This window comes from Botryllus schlosseri, chromosome 7 (genome assembly GCF_051294905.1).
Source record: "Botryllus schlosseri isolate E-star chromosome 7, Bs_hap1, whole genome shotgun sequence".
NCBI lineage: Eukaryota > Metazoa > Chordata > Ascidiacea > Stolidobranchia > Styelidae > Botryllus > Botryllus schlosseri.
This window is the reverse complement of record NC_137242.1, coordinates 25,805,711-25,828,740: the sequence shown is the minus strand read 5'-3', so window position 1 is coordinate 25,828,740 and position 23,030 is coordinate 25,805,711. Positions and strand designations below refer to the sequence as shown.

At 40.6% G+C, this 23,030-nt stretch overlaps 2 protein-coding genes across 2 annotated transcripts; both read right to left on the bottom strand.

The window, feature by feature from the left end:
• Window positions 1-408: 408 nt before the first annotated feature.
• On the bottom strand, window positions 409-5,420 carry LOC145442779 (dual specificity protein phosphatase 19-like). Its single transcript, XM_080320763.1, has 2 exons — window positions 5,041-5,420; window positions 409-1,707 (listed from the first exon to the last, which is right to left on the bottom strand). Exons 1-2 carry the CDS (start codon window positions 5,182-5,184, stop codon window positions 1,207-1,209), a joined length of 645 nt encoding a protein of 214 aa, XP_080176889.1. The 5' UTR covers window positions 5,185-5,420; the 3' UTR covers window positions 409-1,206.
• A 2,751-nt stretch (window positions 5,421-8,171) lies between these two features.
• LOC145443699 (uncharacterized) lies at window positions 8,172-16,363 on the bottom strand. The gene is made up of 6 exons (XM_080321644.1): window positions 15,844-16,363; window positions 15,541-15,783; window positions 13,819-14,168; window positions 11,963-12,122; window positions 11,792-11,901; window positions 8,172-8,418 (listed from the first exon to the last, which is right to left on the bottom strand). Exons 1-6 carry the CDS (start codon window positions 16,070-16,072, stop codon window positions 8,401-8,403), a joined length of 1,110 nt encoding a protein of 369 aa, XP_080177770.1. The 5' UTR covers window positions 16,073-16,363; the 3' UTR covers window positions 8,172-8,400.
• Window positions 16,364-23,030: the final 6,667 nt, after the last annotated feature.

Here is a 23,030-nt window from a genome sequence, read left to right as displayed (position 1 = left end):
ATTTATTACTACACAAACTGAACTAGACTTGAATTGTTGTTAAATACGACGCTACGGTTGTCAAGGAGCACGGTTGAATTTATGTATTAAATTACATGTTCAACAGCAGCAATTGTAATTGTAATGTAATTGAAGCAAACAAGGAGTAATTATAATTAGATATTTTTAGCATGGAGTAATTGTAATTGTAATGTAATTAAAACATTCATGAAAGTAATTGTAATTGTAATTGAACTGAAATAATGTAATTGATCCAACTCTGGTGTTGACTGCTCAGTTTCCAGTTAAAGTCTTGTAAATCCACTTTCTAAAACTCTGTTTGGTGATATCGCATGGTTCTCATACAAATTTTCTTCACTTTTCGCAGTTTCTGGTTGCATTTTCAAGCACCAGTACCAATAGACGAAATCCCAACAGTGTGGTTACTTTACTATTCTTCGAAATTACAATGAAATGTCGGTCTTGGCCGTCTGAGTCTCGAGTCATATGACTTGGTTCAAGTCATGCGCAATGACTCGAGTCGAGTCATTTCCGCATTTTGAGAAAATGAGTCGAGTCATCAGAAAATCGTGACTCGAGTCGGACTTGAGTCGAGTCATTACAACCCTGCTACAACTACTCACTTTTCAAAGCTCACAACTAGAGCTGAAGAGCATTCAAATTCTGCAAATAACTAACTAAAACACAACTACAATAACTAGCAACTGAGCATACGAATTTCTGAATTGCATTTGAGCCAAGAAATATTGTAGTTAGAATCGCAATTTCAAAAGGGAAGGGTTTCTAGTTAGAAATGGGAGGAGTTTCGACATCCAAAACCCACCCCTGGCTACGCCACTGTTAGTAGTGACGACTCTGAACTAGCAATGGATGCAAGAACATCACACAACAGAACACCGGTATCACGATTCACGCCGACACAGGTTTTTCTAGTTACTCAGCAACTATTTTTAAATGCAAAACCAGAAATAGAACTGCTCACTTTTTAAAATCCACAACCAGAAGTGAAAATACACAAAAAGAAAATCATATATGGTTGACACACAGCAGAACGCCGGTATCACGATTCAAGCCAAAACAATGACACATGATTTCCAGTTGCTCAGCACCTAAATATTTTTAAATGTGCAGCGCAACTACTCACTTTTTAAAATCCGCAACTAGAACTACTCAAAAAACCAGTAGGCCTAGTTAGTTGACCGTCAGCTAACAAGATTGGTCGTTTGGACAAATCTGATTACAATTCACTATATTCTTTTCATAATCTTTGAGTTGTTTTAAAAATCCTGTATTCGGACAAACACAGGGCCGAATAGCTTTCAATTGTTTTAGAATCGTCTCTAAAGGCAACTTTTGTGATGAAATGAGGTATGCCGCAACAATGGTAGCAGATCGCGACACCCCCGCATTACAATGGACAAAAATTCTGCCACCGGCTGAGAGCGATTGCGACAAAAATCTATTTGCTTTTGGGAAATGCAGCAATATGTCAGTATCTGGAACATCCAAGATCGGTATCCTCAGATACACAATATCATTTGGGAAATGATTTTCAACATTAGGAGTGAGGTTCAGTATGTGCGTTATCTTGCATTTGTGGAGCAGTACTAGATCACAAGCGACATCCTGGGAGCCAAAGTACAGGTTATTTGCGGCTTCTGCCAGTTGCAAATCCACTTTGGTGTCACCAACCCAGCCAAATGATTCCTAAAAGTTAACAATATTTCTGTTAGGACAGATAAACAACACATAACAGTGTCAAGTGAACAACACTTATTAAGCATTTTAGCGCTAAAATACAGATAACACAATTCAATTGAGTAGGTCTACTCCTAAGATGTATTTTGCTTACTGTAAAAATTGGGGGTTCAAAATTGCTATTACAGTGTGTGATCTCAGCTTTGGCAGTTGGGTAAAACGCGAGAGAGAGAATTGTTAACTCGGTTCCACAGATAGATACATAACTTCAGAATAGCAAAATGTACAGTACAGGCCTACCAAGAGTTCCCAACTATTTTTACACCATTTGAGATGATTGAAAAATCAATGGCCCCTTTCAACCAGACTTGGACAACTAGAAAATTTTCAGCTTTTCCAAATTAGATTAGAATTAGAATTACATATACACATTTTTTACTAAATTAGATTAGAAGTATATCTATCAATTTTTTCCAAATTAGATTAGAATTAGAGCTACAGTGTTTTTCAAATTAGGTTAAAATTACTGAATTCACGAGAACCTGGACATTGAATTAAGTTCAGTTCATATAAAATCTAAGTTCACTCTTATAAGCATGAGAATAGCAAATGTCTGTACACCAAGCTCTGCTCATTTCGCACTATAATTAGAATTAAAATTAGAGCATGGAAACATTTCACAAATTAGATTAGAAATAATACAATCGGAGCCAGGAAACATTTCACAAATTAGACTAGAATTAGATAAACAACTAAAATGACAAGTTGTCCAAGTCCGCTTTCAACAATCTTAAAAATTAACAAGCAGGCCTACTGAAAAACTCATTTATACAAACAAAAATGAAAAAGTGACATAAATACAACACACAAAAAACACGATGGTACATTAATTATAGTTCATGTTAGTCCGTATTGAGTGGAAAATTAAAATCATTCATAAAGGCAGAGAGCGTATTGAAAATATCGTTGTTGCGCTGTCTATACTGCAGTAATTGGCTCTGATCGCATAAAATGAGTAAGATTTAGTTATACCTTCGCTTCAGATTAGTTGTATTGCATTATACTGTATTTTGATACAAAAAAACATTCAAGAATTAGCGGATTTCTATATAGAACTATGATATTACCGCGTAAAACACATAATATGGGGTTAAAATAGTACACTAATTCTTCAAAGACTATTTTTATACGACAAAATTAGGCCTACTTCACAAAACATTCCGAAATTAAAAGCAAAAAGCTTTTAGATAATAATAATAATAAAATGATGAGCCAGAAACTTTTCTGTAGGCTACCATTCTGTTCTAGAAGGCGGACGCAATCGTACCGAGATAAAAAGCAATCAACTATAAGGCTAGTATATCGTCGCAGTGGAATCAAAGTAACTTATGTCCATTTTACACATTTTGAGAAAATTGACTTTAAAAAAGTAAATACATATGTATATTGTATATAGGCTACATAAAGTTTCCATCTTCTTTCAGTACCGGGTAATATATTGGCTCTGGTTAACTTGAATTACGGTAATGAGACAAACGTAACAATTAACCATGGCCAAAAATACATTCGAAAAAATTGACTTGACTCGAGTCAAGTCGAGTCATTTCGCCAGCAAGTCTGAGTCCGAGTCATGGTATTATGACTGGAGTCTGAGTCCAAAGTCATTTTGTCGACTGCTCAGTTTCCAGTTAAAGTCTTGTAAATCCACTTCTTCTAACTCTGTGTGGTGATATCGTATGGTATGCATTTATAATATACTAATTTTCCTCACTTTTAGCAGTTTTTGGTCGGATTTTCAAGTACCAGTATTGATGCACGAAATCCAAATGGTGTGGATACCTAACAATTCTTTGAAATTACAATGAAATGTCAGTCTTGGCCATTTGAGTCTCGAGTCGAGTCATATGACTTGAGTCGAGTCGTATCATATGTTCCCTCTAAGCTGCGCACATGCGCAAATGCTCAGTGCTGACATGGTGTTTGTGCACAGAAAATCTAAGTTGCGCACAAAATATCCAAAGTGATGACCTTTTTTTAGTCGGTACGCACAGTTGTCCAAGGGTCTGCGCAGTGAGTTGGTGAGTGTGCGCAGACTCGTCAAAAATTAGAGGGAACATTGGTCATGTCATTTCGGTATTTTGAGAAATTGACTCGAGTCATCAGAAAATCGCGACTCGAGTCAATTTATGAGACAATTTATGACTCGAGTCATTACAAACCTACTTTGATACGACTGCGACGATATGGACTTGGGCTATACGAGTTCATTGAAATTTGAAAATGGCTCATGGCTCAGAAGTAATGTAGTAGAATATAGGTGCCATTGTGATTGTGGCTACGTGGGAAGAACGTCAAGACGTCTGCAGGACCGCATAAACCAACATGTCCCCAGATTTATCAGAACACGTGCGTCACGCGATGTGAAAAGCTCACCCTTAACTCATCCACTTAAGATTGATGCTGATCGATCAAAGGCCATTAATTCTGCCATCGGCAAACACCTGTTGGATAATCCGATATGTGCGAATAATTATCGAGACGACCGATTTCGAATCGTAGGGCGAGGCCGTTCACAATTCCATTTGTGTGCCTTGGAATCAACTTTTATCAAAATACACCAACCAAAACTCTGTCAACAAAAGGAGTTCGTGTATCACCTAAAAAGAGTACATTGAACGCTCTCTCATTCGAAATTTCATGCTGGTGACGTCATATTTTGTGATACGATTGTTGATATACAATGTTCTTTCCAATTCTCTACTAGATGCTGACGATTACCCCTGACGAGTGTCAGCCGAAAATATTCGGGTTCATTTCAATATGAATATACTATTTAATTGTATATTGAAGTTCTGTACCTCCAAGAGGCCCAATATGGAATAGGTGTCTCGTGCACACCAAAGATTTCACTGACTGCACACAGGTGTGACGCCGAAAACCGCCTTGGCACACCAAAGATATTGCGCTAAACGTACCGGGATTCCAACCTGGCAAGAGGCTCAGAAGTTGCGAAATGGGAACACTGGTGACTTGTGAATACCGTACTAAAACTAATGCAGAATATTGTGAAGCAGACGTGTTTTAGGGGCGGAGAGCCCGCTGCAGTTGCTTCAACCTCACGACAGTCGACAGCGACACAAGTCAAGCAAGGCTAAGGCATCTCACATAGAGGCAGCCTTCTAGGAGCCATACCAAGTCTTTTCTGAAAGCCATTATGTGCAACTTGTACCATAAAGTTTTGGAAAAACCCGTGTATCATACTAATAATAAGCAGGTCGGAGACACGCAGACTCGCGTAAGACTGTTGACAGACAGTCGCTCCTATTGCGATGGCGAACTGACCTGTCCACTCTTTTTGGCCTCGTACTGGCGCGTCTCTTGGTTGAATTCTTCCGTAAATATTCCTCCCTCGCATGTACGCAGCCTTATCGACGATTTTCTCAGTCCATTGCACCTCACTACTTTCAATTCTTCAAGGAAACTCATTTCGCATTGCTATCTTTCGATCATTTTCCGGAGATACAATTCATACAAGTCCAGAATGCACTTCGTATCGCGTCGGTGGCCAACTGGCAAAGTCGGGCGGGCATAAATTACAGATATCACATTTATAATTTCGCGATTGAAACCTGTAATATGTAGTGGAGACTCAAATTTCATTGTTATAAATTAAATTAATTAAATTCCACGTCCAAGTGGACCCAGCGACTAAAAACTACTGAGCTAAAAACTCTTTAGTGGATTTCCATCCGAAAATTGCGAATCCGGGTACCCGAATATATCGTAACCGGTAATATTATCATAGCCTTCAAAAAGGCTACGATAATAATATGATCGAAAGTTGCGTTCAGTGCCAGTGTTTATAAGAAGACTGTAAAAAACTAATTTTCAACTACCATCCAATATCTGCCGCTGATTGGCTGTAGCATTTTTAGTTCCCTCCAAAAAGCTTTCGAGACAGTCAACCACAGAATATTGAGACACCAGCTACTGCACTGTGGAATCAGGAGTATTGTAGCAATCTGCAGTTGAGAACTACTTATTATATCACTTCCAAGCATAGCCTTGCTATGCTTCCAAGTATCGAAAGTTATGCATTAATATTTGTACAATAGTTTGCCTCATGTGTTTGATCATAGTGTCCTATATGGTGTCGACACAACCAAATCTCACGCCTCAGTGAAATTGTATCACGTCACAATTTCCATTTGGCTACAGGCAATTTGACGGTCATTTTTGACCGGTTTGACGAGCATTAAATTTAGTAAAACGGGTATCAATCGAAAGCTGATTCTGCACTGATTACAAAAATATGAATTTTATTCCGCTCGTGTCCCTGGAACTTCCACAATCAGCCTCGAATTTTTCATTGTTACGGATATTGGCATTGGGACGCAACAATGTTGTCTGGCTCTTTTTCTCTCGAGCTACTCTCTCGTTTCGCCAGACAGCACTGTTACGTCCCGAGCTACTCTCTCGTTTCGCCAGACAGCATTGTTGCGTCCCAATGCCAATCTCCATAACAATGAAAAATTCGAGGCTGATTGTGGGAGTTCCAGGACCACGAGCGGAATAAAATTTATATTTTCGTAATCAGTGTAGAGTCAGCTTTCGATTGATACCCGTTTTACCAAATTTAATGTTCGTCAAGCCGGTCAAAAATGGCCGTCAAATTGCCTGTAGCCGAATGGAAATTGTGACGTGATACAATTTCACTGAGGCGTGAGATTTGGTTGTGTCGACACCATATAGGACACTATGGTTTGATCGCTTTTCATGCCTGCTAAAATGCCAACACAAGATCCTCGTTAAAGGGAAATATCTCCTTTCCCCCACCCAATAGCAACCTAACTAAGAGATTTCAGGACCTTTCATCAGGAATGCGTCACCACAACATACCCATTACCCGTGCCTTATAATAGGTTTTAACAAGAAGAGCGATTTAATCTTCCCCTGTCGTAGCGCTGTTTAGAGTCAAGTGTACCTGTTTGATGCTGGTGTGATCAGACTAGATGACATTCGCGGTCTTATCGATCATTCCTATCTAATACCGAATACTGTGCATGCATATTTTCTGTACCACCACCACTGCCGTGTGTTATGTATTTTGGTTTGATGAAAATAAAGACCCTCTGTCTCCGTGTGTTTGTCTTTTTTACATATTTGTGTGAACTCTCATCGTAAGAATATAGAATCTGTCCGTCGCCATACGCACAATGTTGCCCTACTCACCTCGTCTAGACATTGAATTGCTATCGTCTATCAATTTTTCTTTTGTTGATTCGGGTGTTATCAGACTGGTTGACCAACCAAGGTCCTATCGATCATTCCTATCTGATACCGAATACTGTCTATGTGCATGAGTACTTTCTCTACCACCATTATTGCTGTCTGTTTTTGTCGAGATATGTGACTGATGTGTGCCATACCATCCCACAGGTTAGCATAGATGCACAAATACACTTACACAGGATTGATCTTCAGGTAAAAAGCTTATATTGTCAAATTGTTGACAATGAAAAAAACGGGTCAAAATAACATCGGCTGTAAATCAAGTCGAAGTGATACAGTAAAGCAGCAGTGAAAAGAAAAGCAAGCAGTCAGTCAAAACAACACTTGAATAACGTCAAAATCAATCAATTAGGCTAAAATAAGATGACAAAGTATTGTAGAATACCATAAAAATAGGCAGGTGTATAAAATTAAAAAGGTAGGTCGAAACAACTTGAAGTTTGTCAATGAGAATTAAAACAACACATGCACTGCTGTTCACTACTATAACAGAAACAGCCGATGTTGACAAGTTTTGAAAATGATGAAGCAATATGGAATAGCGATACCATAAACTGCAGTGAACTGAATCACAGCCATGATGAGTCAAACAAGGACTGACATTCAAGTCAAATCAATCAATCCGGTTGAAGTGATACAACGTTAGCAGCAGTGAGATGAAAGCACAGCAACCAGTCAAATCGACAACTGTCAAATGATCAAGTTTAAATGAAGTTGAAAAAGTATGTACAATATGTGAGAAATGGATTTAGAAAATACCATCAGAATGGGCAGGGCAAGCGATGAAGATTTAAAAAAAGTAGCAGATTGTGACAAGTCGAAGTTCTTCAATGAGAATAAAAAACACGTGCACACGACAGAAATACCTGACGTTGACATTAGAGATGGCAAGCTTTGAAAGGTGAAGAGGTAATACGAATTATCATGACAATTGGGCGAAAGAGCCCCTAAATCACAGTAACTGAATGCATTTACCAAAATCACACCATTTGTAGCGTCATCGGTGATTTTGTATTTGTCACGGATGCGAATCCTCCAATTTTGAAATTGGCCCCTACCGATGCGACTTATTTGTTGAATTTTGGAAACTACTTAAGTAGAAGAAGATCTAAATCCGAAAATACTCGCGTATCAAGGCTGACTTACTTTCACCCCCTTTCGAATGTGCATCGCGTATTTCACCCCCTTTCGAATGTGCATCGCGTATTGAGCGGACGAAAATAATAAAGCCAGCCGATTCGGATGCAAAATTTCATAACAGGCAATACACACTTGGAACCAACCATTTCTGCAACTAAAAATGTCTTCATACAGGAAAAAGTTGAGACGAGGTCAAAAGTAGATATGATGAAGACGGCTTCAAAGAGCATCTACGTCACTGTCAAGGTAAGGCGGAGACAAAATATGGTTTTATTTTGCATTCCTGTCCTGAAATAATAATCACGAAAATCATTACGAGCGAACAGAAAATAGTCACTCAAAATGCAAACATTTTCAAATGCCTTGTGATACAAATTCCAAATACTAACAAAGGCTATACTATGCATACGGGAGAGACCATGACTATATTAAAATTAATGACCAGCAGACACATCGTCAACACACTCAGCAAATCAGGAGCATGCTACTAATGGCTTACTATTCCCTTGTTGTTGTTACAACTAGGAGGAGACCACAAGTCGAGCCGTAGTGAGCTACTCTGTTTATAGATCTACACACCGTAAATACTATGATTTGAAATCAAAACTTTTTCTAATATAGAAATGCTTCTATAGGTTAGAATTGAGCCAAAATTGGTGTGCAGCGTTTTCATAGGCAACCTGACAATATTATGAAGTAGCCAGTAAAATTTGAAATGAAAATTAGGGTGGAGTGAAAAATGGAAAATTTTGAATTTCAGAACGGCCAAATATCAAAAAAATAATTTCTATAATAATTTTGGGCTCGTGCACCCTCTAGTGGTCGTGCAATTTCACCGTACGAGTCAAAAATAGCTAAATTTCGCTATATATTGATGACCGCTTATGCTAGAAAGCTGGTTTTGGGCTTAAAAGATGCGGAAGGAACAAGTTTCTATCTCACTTCCACAGAACTTTGTATTAAAAATGAACAGAAAAAAAGTTACAAGCAAATTATTGATATTTAAACCATTTTTCGGTAAAATTAGGCAATGAAGCAGTGGGTACGATGCCAAAAGCGTGTAGTGATTGATCTTATGACTCACAACTCCATATTGAAAGCACATCAAAAAGATATATTTCGAAGATGGTTTCACTGCCAGAGTATTAGTCTGTACAAACTTTCGCATGAAAGGATTTCATCTGCTTTCGAGACTTCAGTTTTCGTCTGATGAGGCCATCTCTACGTTTAAATCCCAACACATGGGTAGATGCTTCAGTCACCACTTTAACGTTTCGTTCCACTGCCTGGTTGTGTCAAGGAAGATTGAGCCTTAATAGTGATGACCTTAGATTTTCCAGCTCGAGATATGACAAGTTTTTGATTGCTGGTGGCTGTTCCATATCTTTTAGATTCAAGTTGACAATTTAGTGGTATGATTTGGCCCTGATGTTTGTAATTGGAATTTTAAACAATCTGATTCTAGTGTCAACGTTGTTTTTTAGGTTTCGGTTCATTAACATATCCACCTTCAAAGTCGCCAATTGGAATCAGGTTTTCTGTTGGATCTGCTGATAGTTGCAATCTTGACAACTGCCAGTCTTCTGAGGCCTTCATCATCATCATCACTGAGCATTCCCATAAAAACATTTTCCGGATGTGCAAAATAGGCCTTTCGTTGTAGCAGAGATAGTGCAAGGTTACGAATTCGTGTATCAGAAAGCTATGGAAAACTATGTTTTAGAGATTTTTAGCACCAAAAACCATGGAATTGTGCATTTTCATTTCAAACCATGACGGAAAATGTAGGCTACCTCCATGAAGAATTGAGCAAGATTGTTCAGATTGCTTGGTGGATGACTCTGTCCCACAAAGAACCTCAAAATTCGACATGTTCTATGCAGTGTTGCCAACTCCGGATGGAAGAAAATCGCTAAAACTGGTGTCAAAAATCGCTAGATGTCGCTAAATATTGAGAAAAAAGCGCCAAAAATAGCGCTAAATCTGTATTAATCGCTAAAGGTGTTAAATTGAACCATAATATCAATACATTCTTCTCAGCTATAGTTTACTCGTCTGGGGCGAAAGTCACTTATGATATTTCTAGTTCATAATACGTAATAGTCATCTCTAAGCTGGACAAAACGTGCAGTGCATTTCAATAAAGCAGATCGCTTTGCGCAATTAGGCCTATTGCTAAACGCGACCACTGACTAGGTTTGCAGGCATAACCGCTCACTAGCCTATATAAGCGTGCCAACACAACACGACTTGAACTGGGTTTGCCAGTCACTAAAAGTAGAGGCCCAATCCGGAGTATGAAATTTATTGAATCCGATCTTAAACGAAAGCTAGTGTCACACTGATTCCGACAATACGAATTAAATTCTTGTAAAGACAATGGAACGACCTCAGAACAGCCCATAAAGTCTGAAAACCGCTGGACGAAATTCGTCATTGTTATGTTCATCGTGTTGCGGTGGTGCCATTGTTGGAGCAATGCTGGTTTTCAGACTTCGAGGGCTGTTTCGGGGTGCATGGTTCCATCGTCCTGACAAGATTTTAATTTGTATTTTCGAAATCACTGCAACACTAGCTTTTGATCATGGCCAGCTATATTAAATTTCAGCGTTCAGATCGCCAGATGTAGCACTGCCAATTATGCTACTTTTCGATTACTCAGCAATAAAAGAGACTGTTTGCCCATGCGTAACCATCACGAGTTGGGTATCTATCTGTAGGTTAGTAATCTATCATTATATATCATTGTAGTCTGCACTCTGGTGGCCGGTATAACCAATGCAGTCGTCGGCCAGAATGGATCTTCATAAGTTATTTTCGGTAAAAAAGTGCTAAATAATCGCTAAATACTATTTCAAAAATCGCTAGATTTATCGCTAGGCACTAGATCCATATTTTTAGGCGCTAAACAGGATGAAAAATCGCTAGATCTAGCGCGAAAATCGCTAAATTGGCAACACTGGTTCTATGTCGGAAAGAGTCGCCCATAATTGTGCATTTATATTTCAAACCATGACGCAAGATAAACTTGCATGCAGAATTGAGCAAGATAGTTCAGATTGCTTGATGGATGACTCTGTCGCACATCACATACTCCGGTAGTGAAACCATCTTCGAAATATATCTTTTTTCAATATCGAATTGATGTTTTTGTGCTTTCAATATGGAGTTGTCAGTCATAAGATCAATCGCTACACGCTTTTGACATCGTACCCATTGCTTCAGTGCCTAATTTTACCGAAAAATGGTCTAAAAATCAATAATTTGGTTGTAACTTATTTTCTGTTCATTTTTGAGACAAAGTTCTGTGGAAGTGAGATAGAAACTTGTTGTTTCCGCATCTTTTAAGGCCAAAATCAGCTTTCTAGCATAAGCGGTCATCAATATATAGCAAAATTAGCTATTTTTGGCACGTTCGGTGAAATTGCACGACCACTAGAGGGTGCACGAGCTTAAAATTATTATAGATATAATTTTTTTGATATTTGGCACCACATATCAAGAGTCCATTTTGAAATTCAAAATTTTCCATTTTTCACTCCACCCTGATGAAACTGTTATATTTGAACAGCCCTAATGTAGGCCTACATAGCATGGTTCCACACAAACCATGACCCCTCTCCTCCGCGCAATATATTCAGACAATCAAGATTGCATTTACCTTGGATTGCTGTATTTCGATTTTCTGAGGTGCGTGGCACAATACAGATCTGACTGCAGTTTCGTATTCCTTTTCCGGAACAGTCCGCTCATGAATATTGCAACAAGCACCTCAACGGGAGATTGTAACAAATAATATAACGACGACAGTCGACAAGCATGTTCAACTCACGATATACAATCTTGTATAAACTCAGTGTACATAGAGCCTTCTTCCCACTTCTGCCCAACAAAGAGAATTTGCTCCAAACTTTATTAGTTGCAACTCTACAGAATATTTTTCTGACCGACCCATTCAGAGAGCACCCCCCGAGGAGATTCATGGCTGATACCTGAAAAATTAGTCAAAGTTGACACATATTCGTTGCGACGAGGTTCAACGGCATCAGAATACCAAGGATATTTCTTATGACAAGCAAATTATGTGAAATTATTACTAGGACGAACCCGGAGAAGGATATGATGAATTGCAAATGTTTACAAGATGCGATATTCTACTTGTATTATGCCTACATATGAGCAAACCTGGACAACTAGATAATTCTAATTGTGTAATTTGACTAAATTAGGGCGAAATGCCTGTACCGTAATTTGGAATCTAATCTAATTTATGAAATGTTTCATTGCTTTAATTCAGGGGTGGCCAACCTTTTCAGCCGAAGGGCCACATTCGATTGACGAACTATTGCGCGGGAATTCAAAGTTCATAGGTCATTAATATTGTCACTTGACTATATCGCGGGCCTGCTGTATCTCGCTGGGCTCAGTCTGCAAGGACTGGACTATTCGGTGCCTGAACATATCGATATCGAAAGCTTCGACCGACATGCGTCAATAATTTTGTGCCTAGGTTTCATAGTCGACGATCTTTCTGCAAGTGCAAACGCATGCTGAACGACACATAGTCTCGTAATCGCGAATATAGTTAGACTCAATATCATAGATTAGGAGTTCTTTCATTTTCACAAAGGGATAACAATATTAAAAGCTAGAAATAAAGTGACAACATGCTGTGCAAAGCGTTTAGAAACTTTTACTTTTGATCAATATACCGCAAATTATTCTGTTTTATTGTAGTGTATGAAGATCTATCAAAATGAGACTGGCTCATGGATCCACCAATGCGTCGGAAGTGATATTTTAGTCATGACATCTCAAGTGTTGCGGCCACACGAATCAAATTTTTGGTTGGCCTTGCAAGTTCACAATATGTGCAATCCATTTTTGATAATAGTACCCATTTAGGAAATTACCTCGCGGGCCATTCAAAACCTTCTCGCGGACCACGGGTTCTAGTTTTAATCTAATTGGTGAAATGCTTCCCATGCCCTAATCTTAATTCTAATCTAATTTTTGTTTTTCCTATAAACGCTACAGGACAACTGTTTCCAGAGCTTCTATGAAGTACAGAACTACAATATACAAATGAATAGTATATTCATATTGAAACGAACCCTACACTCGTCAAGGGTAATCATCAGCAACTAGTAGAGAATTGGAAAGAAAATTGTACAATGTACATCGACAATCGTATCACAAATATGACATCACCATGCGTTAGTTCAATGTACTTCAAGAATTTTTAGATGGTACACAAACTGTTTTTGTTGACACAGTCATGGCTATTGTATTTTGATAATAGCCGACTCCAAGGCACACAAATGAAAATGTGAACGGCCCCTTCTGACGACGCAACATCTGTCTTGATAATGTTAACTCGGAATAGCTCGGTGTACAGACATTTGTGGTTCTCGTGCTTATGAATATTGATTTGATGTGAACAGAACTTGATTCAAATGTCCCGGTTTTTGTGTATACAGTAATTCTAATTTCAAATAGAAAAAATGTGTAGGTATAATTCTAATTTGGAAAAATTTGTGTACCTGTAATTCTAATCCTAATCCAATTTGGAAAAAATGTTTAGTTATAATTCTAATTTTAATCTGATTTGGAAAAACTGAAAATATTCTAGTTGTTCGAGTCTGCAAAAGCCAAGTCTGAATTATATCCTAATTCCTATTCATTTACCATTCTCTTCTTTTGTGCGGTCGTATTCAGATGGTCTCTGACGAAGCATTCCAGTTCTACCACATCCTCAAACGGTTGCGGAATCATATCCTCGATAAGCGTTACTCCCGTTCTGTGGTCGTCATTGGATGTTTGGGGCCCATCGACTGACCTTTGTAGTATCTGAATCAGCAACTTCTCGTTCCTCTTACAATTCTTGCCTATGTCTCTTATCGCGTTATGTATGTCTCTTATTGCGTTATGCATATCTCTGGTTGCGTTGTGCAGCGAGTCCAGTCGAGTGGTGATGGATTCGGCATTCATATTTGACGAGCTGGTGTCTTCAATGAAAGTCGAGCTCATCGGGGTATCTGAACAAATGAATATTTTACTTCAGATTACAAAACTATACTTCAAACAATCAGGCTAATCCAGCAGTTCATAAACATTTTTTCTGCCATTTGCATTTCCCAATGCTCCAGAGAGAACTGTTAACTTCAATGAATAACTCACTCAGTTTTACTCTATATACTCAGCTCGGCTTTTTAGACTAGGCTAGAGAGTTAAATAATCATTATACAAATTAATCAGTCATGATTGCGGATTATCAACTGTTCATACTTTCATTTTAGTACCCAGGAATCAACTTTTATCAAAATACGCCAACCAATTCTGTGCCTACAGAAAGAGTTCGAGTACCATCTTAAAATAGTAGAGGAGAGTGAGTAAGTATGGGCCACTGCCATATCACTGCGACATCACATATGCTTGTCCAGCTCTGTGATTGTAAGAAAAAGGCTCCATACTCACCCATGTTCCTCACAGGCACGAGGCCAGCAGAGTTTTTGACTCAGCTAGAGATATTTAGTTTTTGCGGTCTATAGTAAATTTATTTGAAAATAGGGAATTCCGGTTTGAGTCTATGTATGTGCATTGTGCATATTTAGGTTTGACTTATTTTTGGCATAAAAGCTATAAAAATATGCTATCTATGGAATAGTTTCAAGGCTTCCTCAATCTCTATGATCTTGAAATTATGGTAAGAATCACCAAGATGGAGGGTTTGAGGTGTGGGCCATTCAGCAGGTTGGGGTATGGGACAGCGTAGCATATAGCCTACCTGAAATCAGTACTTGATTGTTTCTATTTAATATATTTATCACTACAATACAGCATGCGATGGTCTTATCCCTCCCAGGCTCCCATATACAATCAAAGTAAATCATGAAACCCACAAAACAGGCCAGTTTTCAGAATCAGATCTCAACTTGGCAATGAGAAAAGTTGAAGCTTGGGAGGTATCAAAAACAGAATCATGGCGTCAGTACAAAATTGGTAGAGATACATTTTACAGGTATCTGGAAAAAACACCAGATGAATCTCACACGAAAATGATTTCGAATACGTTTTATGGTTCGTCACTCGTCACTCCCAATACTTTAACAAGAGATAGAGCTGTGACATTTGAATTTGATGGGGTAATTGAGGCGAAAGAAGCATAATTTGATACCATAAACCGGGGTAACTTTCGGCAATTTTTAACAATTCCGCATTGTATCTTGGAAATTCTAGGGTGTAGGGGAGCCAAGTTTTATGTTTTTCAGGGGTCATGGAACAAGGATTAGAATTAACTAATACAATATCTTCATGGTCATAAATAAGTAGCTCATTTTTTATAAATTATCCGTGTCCAAAGTTACCCCGGCATGTGGGACAAAAGGACAAAAATCCTCCTTTCCTTACTGGCAGATTTCTTTTTCAACGGTTCTTTGTGATGTTTCGACGGAGCTCCAGCAAGATCCGTTACAGTGGGACATGTGCGTTTTATTTGAATCTCTTCATCACTATTCGAACCATAGCTTGAATCAGAATCATATTTGGTAGGTTTTCGTATACGCCGTTTTTTTCCCGTATCTGATGACGAGCTATCCAAGTTACTGGAATCGCATGCCTTATTCAATCTGCCCATGGCACACTCCTGTTGTTCTGAATGTATAAAAAGAATTACCTAATGATCTTTTATCAACTATATAATCCCATACTCACCTGTGTCAATACTGTCAAATATCACTCGCATTTCATGCGGAGGTGAAGAAGTTTCAGGCTTGACATCCCTTCTTGGCTTTTTTTCGAATATTGTTGTTTGTCCAATTACAGAATAGTTGGTCGTACTGCTCTCGCCATTATCCAATCTAGTTTTAGCTTGAGATCGTTTTCCCCTAACCCATTCTCGCTGATATATTCTTCTCTCAATTTCTCTTGTAGACATTATCATTAGTATAATAGTAGGCCTAATATGGCTAATGGCTATATAGGTAGAATTGAATGTCGGTACTTGAATAATATAATTTCAGTCAGTAAATTGCGACAAAATCGCAAAATGTTACCTCCATAATCCATTCCAAGTAATAAACCACAGCAAAGCAGTAGCTCATTCCTCATGGTGATCAAGAAATCAAGTTTGGTTAAAATAAAATGACGTTATAGGCTACTACTACAGTATCAGTACTCAAAACCGATACCGAAAATCGGACATTGCTAAGTACTTCACCTAGCGCATTTGGGTCTGGTCTACTTTCCTACCCACAAAGTCAGAGATCGTAAAGTGTTCACCATAATCACCAATGAATGTTTTCCATGACCACGAACAAAAATTTATAAACGTCAATATATGTTGTTATTGCGTTTGGAGAGGGTTAGGGTCAAAGTTGGGTTTAGGGTATCCCAAGATTAGGGTTGGAGTATTAGGGTGGAGGGGGGGGGTATTAGGGTTGTGGGAGGGAAGATATTAGGGTTGTACGAGGGGGGATATTAGGGTTGTGGGAGGGGAAATTAGGGTTGGGGTTAGGGGTTTGGTTAGGTTCAACGTTGGGGTTAGGGGTTTGGTTAGGTTCAACGTTGGGGTTAGATTACCCCTAACCCGTGTTTAACCCATCTCCCTTTCCCCAAACCCTAATATCCCCCTAACCCCAACCCTAATATCCCCCTCCCGCAACCCTAATATCCCTACTCCCACAACCCTAATATCCCCCGTCCCGGAACCCTAATATCCCCCCTCCCGCAACCCTGATATCCCCCCTCTCGCAACCCTAATATCCCCCTTCCCGCAACCCTAATATCCCCCCTCCCGCAACCCTAATATCCCCCTCCCGCAACCCTAACATCCTCTTCCCGCAACCCTATAATATCCCCCGTCCCGCAACCCTAACCCTCCCGCAACCCTAATATCCCCCCTCCCGCAACCCTAATATCCCCTTCCCGCAACCCTAATGTCCCCCCTCCCGCAACCCTAACATCCCCCCTCCCGCAACCCTAATATCCCCCTTCCCTAATCTTTGGATACATAACCCCAACTTTGACCCTAACCCACTTCCAATCTCCCTTTCCATCTACCCCAACCCTAATATCCGTCTCTCCAAAGGCACAAGAAAAAAAACAATTTATTTTGGCGTTTATAAATTTTTGTTCGTGTTCGTGGTAAACGTTTCTTGGTGTCCGGGGGGAACACTTTTTTTCGTGGGTAGGAAAGTAGACCAGACCCGCGCATTTTCACCGTGCGCAGACGCTATTTCTGACCATCACTATAACCATAGCAATTTGCAACGTGTAGCTACGTTGTAAATTGCTATGCTAAAACCATCTCTTCAGTCTCTTCGACTGACTACACACCACACTAACTCTACACTCATATGTTAAGTACCGCCGTTCGTGATCGAGGTTAATGGCGCAAGGCTGTAGAAAATGCTTCTCGCCTCGCCGTCGCCACGCTGAGAGTCATTCAAAGTTCCCAGACTATCGGGACCCGTGGATATACTCAGATATCGCAGATATCGCAGGTATCGCAGATATCGCAGATATCACTACTGTGGATATACTCAGATATCGCAGATATCGCAGATATCATTGTGGATATACTCAGATAACGCAGATATCACCAAAAACCGCAGACATCGAGGTCATATAAAGGTCACGCTTCGTTTAGAGCAGTGGTTCCCAACGTGGGCGATATCGCCCCCCAGGGGGCGATTTGGCGGCCTAGGGGGGCGAAAATGACGAAGGGGGCGATAGGGGGGCGAAAATGGACAAAGGGGGCGAAAATAGCGAAGGGGGCGATAGGGGGGCGATGACGCGTTAAAACGGCTATTTTGGAGTCAATTCGGAGAAATGACGTTTTTTTTTTTTTTTTTTTGGTCAACCCACGGAAATTTGGTTGCAAAAGTGTAAAATTCGACAACGTTCCGCAAAGTTGACCTTTTTTTTTTTTTTTTTTTTAGTCAACCCGCTGATGACTGCAGATTGTATACCGATTTTTTGGTTCACAAAATCTGGGGGGCGATGATCGGCCTTGAGCTTGAAAAGGGGGCGATGAGTCGAAAAAGGTTGGGAACCACTGGTTTAGAGCGCAGATATCACGTCTTAAGCATGTCCTGGTCGATTGAGTGCGCGATATCAGGTCCGGACCACGCCTGGGGGAATTTTGTGCGCAGATCAGCTCTGGAGCATGTGCGGATACAAATAGTGCGCAGATATCAGGTCTGGACCATACCTGGGCTCGTTTGGTGCGCAAATATCAGCTCCGGAGCATGTCCGAATACAAATAGTGCGCAGATATCAGGTCTGGACCATACTTGGATTCTTTTGGTGCGCAGATATCAGCTGCGGAGCATGTCCGAATACAAATAGTGCGCAGATATCAGGTCTGGACCATACTTGGATTCTTTTGGTGCGCAGATATCAGCTCCGGATCATGTCCAAATACAAATAGTGCGCAGATATCAGGTCTGGACCATACTTGGATTCTTTTGGTGCGCAGATATCAGCTGCGGAGCATGTCCGAATACAAATAGTGCGCAGATATCAGGTCTGGACTAGAGGTCGACCGATATTGATTTTTACAGGCCGATACCGATACCGATATTTCGACGCTCACAAGGCCGATAACCGATATCATAGGCCGATATTAATATGGAAGGAGCAGAGAACTATTTCGCCAAAAATATTATATATTAGGTAAGGTGGCACTTGTTCATGCCACAGAAAGGTGAACAACAAACGAGAAAACTGAAATCGAAAAGACTTATTGCTTAGTTGTGAACATTCGTTGAAATTTGGGATAACCCGAAAATCAAAACATGATACAGAATTGCAGATCAGTTCAGAAAAGGTAGATTGTTGTTAGATATAAAATATCGGTCGCGATATCGGCCTAGATTGGCCGATACCGATATTCGAGAAAGTTCCAAATATCGGCGCCGATAATCGGCCAAGCCGATAATCGGTCGACCTCTAGTCTGGACCATGCCTGAGTTCTTTTGGTGTGCAGATATCAGCTCCAGAGCATGTCCGGATACAAATGGTGCGCAGATATCAGCACCTATATGAGCATTGAACATATAATGCCCTAACCAGTGCGCAGATATCAGGTTTGGCGTCTTTTTCATGCGCAGATGTTAGCTTCGGAGCATGTCCGGATACAAATAGAGCGTTGCGACGGTCAACTTAATCGAATACGCAGGTAGGGCTAGTCGACAAACATGGTAAATACTTTTTAAACAGCTAAATGAGAAACGCCGACCATCTGCGCATTGTTCGGCTCACGCATTAGCACGAAATCCGAGCCGTGTCGGATTCTTCGGGAATGGTGTATATTGGTAGTTAATCCGAGAATTATCAGCGTAAAAAATTCAAATAACTCCGCTTCTACTAGTTGGAATTGATTCAAATTTGTTTTGCATCGTCTTTGAAGAAAATTCAACAATTTCGGGGGGTTGACAGGAAAATTTGAAATTTTTAGAACATTTTTTCTAATAACTTAAAATTTTAAATTGGCTCTGCGGTGGCTTATATACTTGTTAGAATTGAACCAAATTTGGCGTGCAACGGTTTTTAGGGTAACCTGACAATTTAATCAGTGAATGGCTGGAATCCGGAAAAAAAGTTATTTTTGAACGACACTGTACTCATGACACACAAAACCTGAAAGTAGGCTACCTCAGATTTAAACCGCGGTATAAATACAGTAGCCTAGCCTACAACATTTTAATCCAAATTCTGCATGCTCATAGTAACGTAGAATGGTATGCACGTATAGGCACGTAGGATTTATGACCGCTATATAATTCTTAGTTAGGTTATGTTTTCTTGTACCACTCTTCTCCGCCCTTCGGGTGTGAATACACACTCTTTTTGCAAGGAGTGTGAGGCTATTTGAACATTTATCATGGCAATTATTCTTATAAACGTGATAGAAACATGTGCCAATGCTACTCTCTACTTTACAAAATACAAAGTGTAAAAAAGTATTATTATTTCCTTAAAATTTTTTCAAGTAGAATTGGATGTAGTACAAAGGTATATAACCACTACAGCAGGGGTGTGAAACATACGACCAGACGATTTTATCCGACCCGCGAAAAAATTTCGATTTGATGGAAAAATGCTTGTATTATCCTGCATATTTCTAACAAATGTTGAGATTTTTAGTCCGTGAAACTTCTATTAAATAATCCCTCAATGCAGCAAAGGTAAAATATGTGCATAAGCCACATTTTACCTATTATTTTGTGGTTTCACTCTAGCAGTATTAGCAAAAATTCGGTGACATTGACACGCAATTCCGGGAAGCCAAAATGGAGAACACTGAGTTCAGAGTTTTATGGAAAAATTGACCTAGAATTGACCTAGAAGAAGCGAAAACGCCAATGTGAAATCGTTGCATGCATGAATATATAGAGAATATAGTAGTTACAAAAATGTAATTCAAATATCTGCGTTCGCACTACGTATCACTTCTGACTGAAAAGGTTCCCGACCACCAGAGGAAAACGAATCATGATTTAAATGAACCGAATTCCAACGGCCACGTCTACAGTTAAATCTCTTGTATTCCTCCCAACGCATACGCAGAGTTAACGCCAGATTACGACTGAAAAAAGGCGATCATAGAAATATGCTGATATCGTCGTAAGAGCCCCTGTTTTAGCGGTTTGTAACTATATTCAACCAGTCAAAATTTGTATTTTTGCAAATTCCATTGTTTGCGAATAAACGTGTCGCTTGAATAGAACCCCTAATCCCCTATGTTCTGAAGGTTTGAATGCGGCCCGCGAAACAACTTGAGTTCTTGACACCCCTGCACTAGAGTAGTCTAAGTGATGCAAGCAGGCAAAATCTGCCAGAGGACTCTAAAATAACTGTAAGTGGTTTCTTACTGGTCAGCTCTGACCAGTGACCAGGCCTGACCATTTCCATCCAGATATGATGTGGAGTTGATATCGACCAAAGAAATACGCTCAGGCATGGTCCAAACCTGACATCGGCGCAATATTTGTATCCAGACATACTCCGGGTCTGATATCTGCGTATCGCTTGGCGTCAGACATGCTGCGGACCTGATATCAATGCAGGAAACAGCGCCAGGTATGGTCTAGGCCTGATATCTGCGCACTATTTGTATTCGGACATGCTCCAGAGCTGATATCTGCGCACCAAAAGAATCCAGGTATGGTCCAGACCTGATATCTGCGCACTATTTGTATTCGGACATGGTCCGGACCTGATATCTGCGCGCCAAAAGAATCCAGGTATGGTCCAGACCTGATATCTGCGCACTATTTGTATTCGGACATGCTCCGGAGCTGATATCTGCGCACCAAAAGAGCCCAGGTATGGTCCAGACCTGATATCTGCGCACGATTTGTATCCGGACATGCTCCAGAGCTGATATCTGCGCACAGAATTCCCCGAGGCATGGTCCGGACCTGATATCTGCGCAACAAAAGAATCCAGGTGTCCAGACCTGATATCTGCGCACGATTTGTATCCGGACATGCTCCAGAGCTGATATCTGCGCACAGAATTCCCCAAGGCATGGTCCGGACCTGATATCTGCGCACGATTTGTATCCGGACATGCTCCAGAGCTGATATCTGCGCACAGAATTCCCCGAGGCATGGTCCGGACCTGATATCTGCGCAACAAAAGAATCCAGGTGTCCAGACCTGATATCTGCGCACGATTTGTATCCGGACATGCTCCAGAGCTGATATCTGCGCACAGAATTCCCCCAGGCATGGTCCGGACCTGATATCTGCGCACGATTTGTATCCGGACATGCTCCAGAGCTGATATCTGCGCACAGAATTCCCCCAGGCATGGTCCGGACCTGATATCTGCGCACGATTTGTATCCGGACATGCTCCAGAGCTGATATCTGCGCACAGAATTCCCCAGGCATGGTCCGGACCTGATATCTGCGCACCAAAGAATCCAGGTATGGTCCAGACCTGATATCTGCGCACTATTTGTACTCGGACATGCTCCGGAGCTGATATCTGCGCACCAAAAGAATCCAGGTATGGTCCATACCTGATATCTGCGCACAGAATTCCCCCAGGTATGGTCCAGACCTAATATCTGCGCACTATTTGTATTCGGACATGCTCCGGAGCTGATATCTGCGCACCAAAGAATCCAGGTATGGTCCATACCTGATATCTGCGCACAGAATTCCCCCAGGTATGGTCCAGACCTAATATCTGCGCACTATTTGTACTCGGACATGCTCCGGAGCTGATATCTGCGCACCAAAAGAATCCAGGTATGGTCCATACCTGATATCTGCGCACAGAATTCCCCCAGGTATGGTCCAGACCTAATATCTGCGCACTATTTGTATTCGGACATGCTCCGGAGCTGATATCTGCGCACCAAAAGAATCCAGGTATGGTCCAGACCTGATATCTGCGCACTATTTGTATTCGGACATGCTCCGGAGCTGATATCTGCGCACCAAAAGAATCCAGGTATGGTCCATACCTGATATCTGCGCACAGAATTCCCCCAGGTATGGTCCAGACCTAATATCTGCGCACTATTTGTATTCGGACATGCTCCGGAGCTGATATCTGCGCACCAAAAGAATCCAGGTATGGTCCATACCTGATATCTGCGCACAGAATTCCCCCAGGTATGGTCCAGACCTAATATCTGCGCACTATTTGTATTCGGACATGCTCCGGAGCTGATATCTGCGCACCAAAAGAATCCAGGTATGGTCCAGACCTGATATCTGCGCACTATTTGTATTCGGACATGCTCCGGAGCTGATATCTGCGCACCAAAAGAATCCAGGTATGGTCCATACCTGATATCTGCGCACTATTTGTATTCGGACATGCTCCGGAGCTGATATCTGCGCACAAAATTCCCCCAGGCATGGTCCGGACCTGATA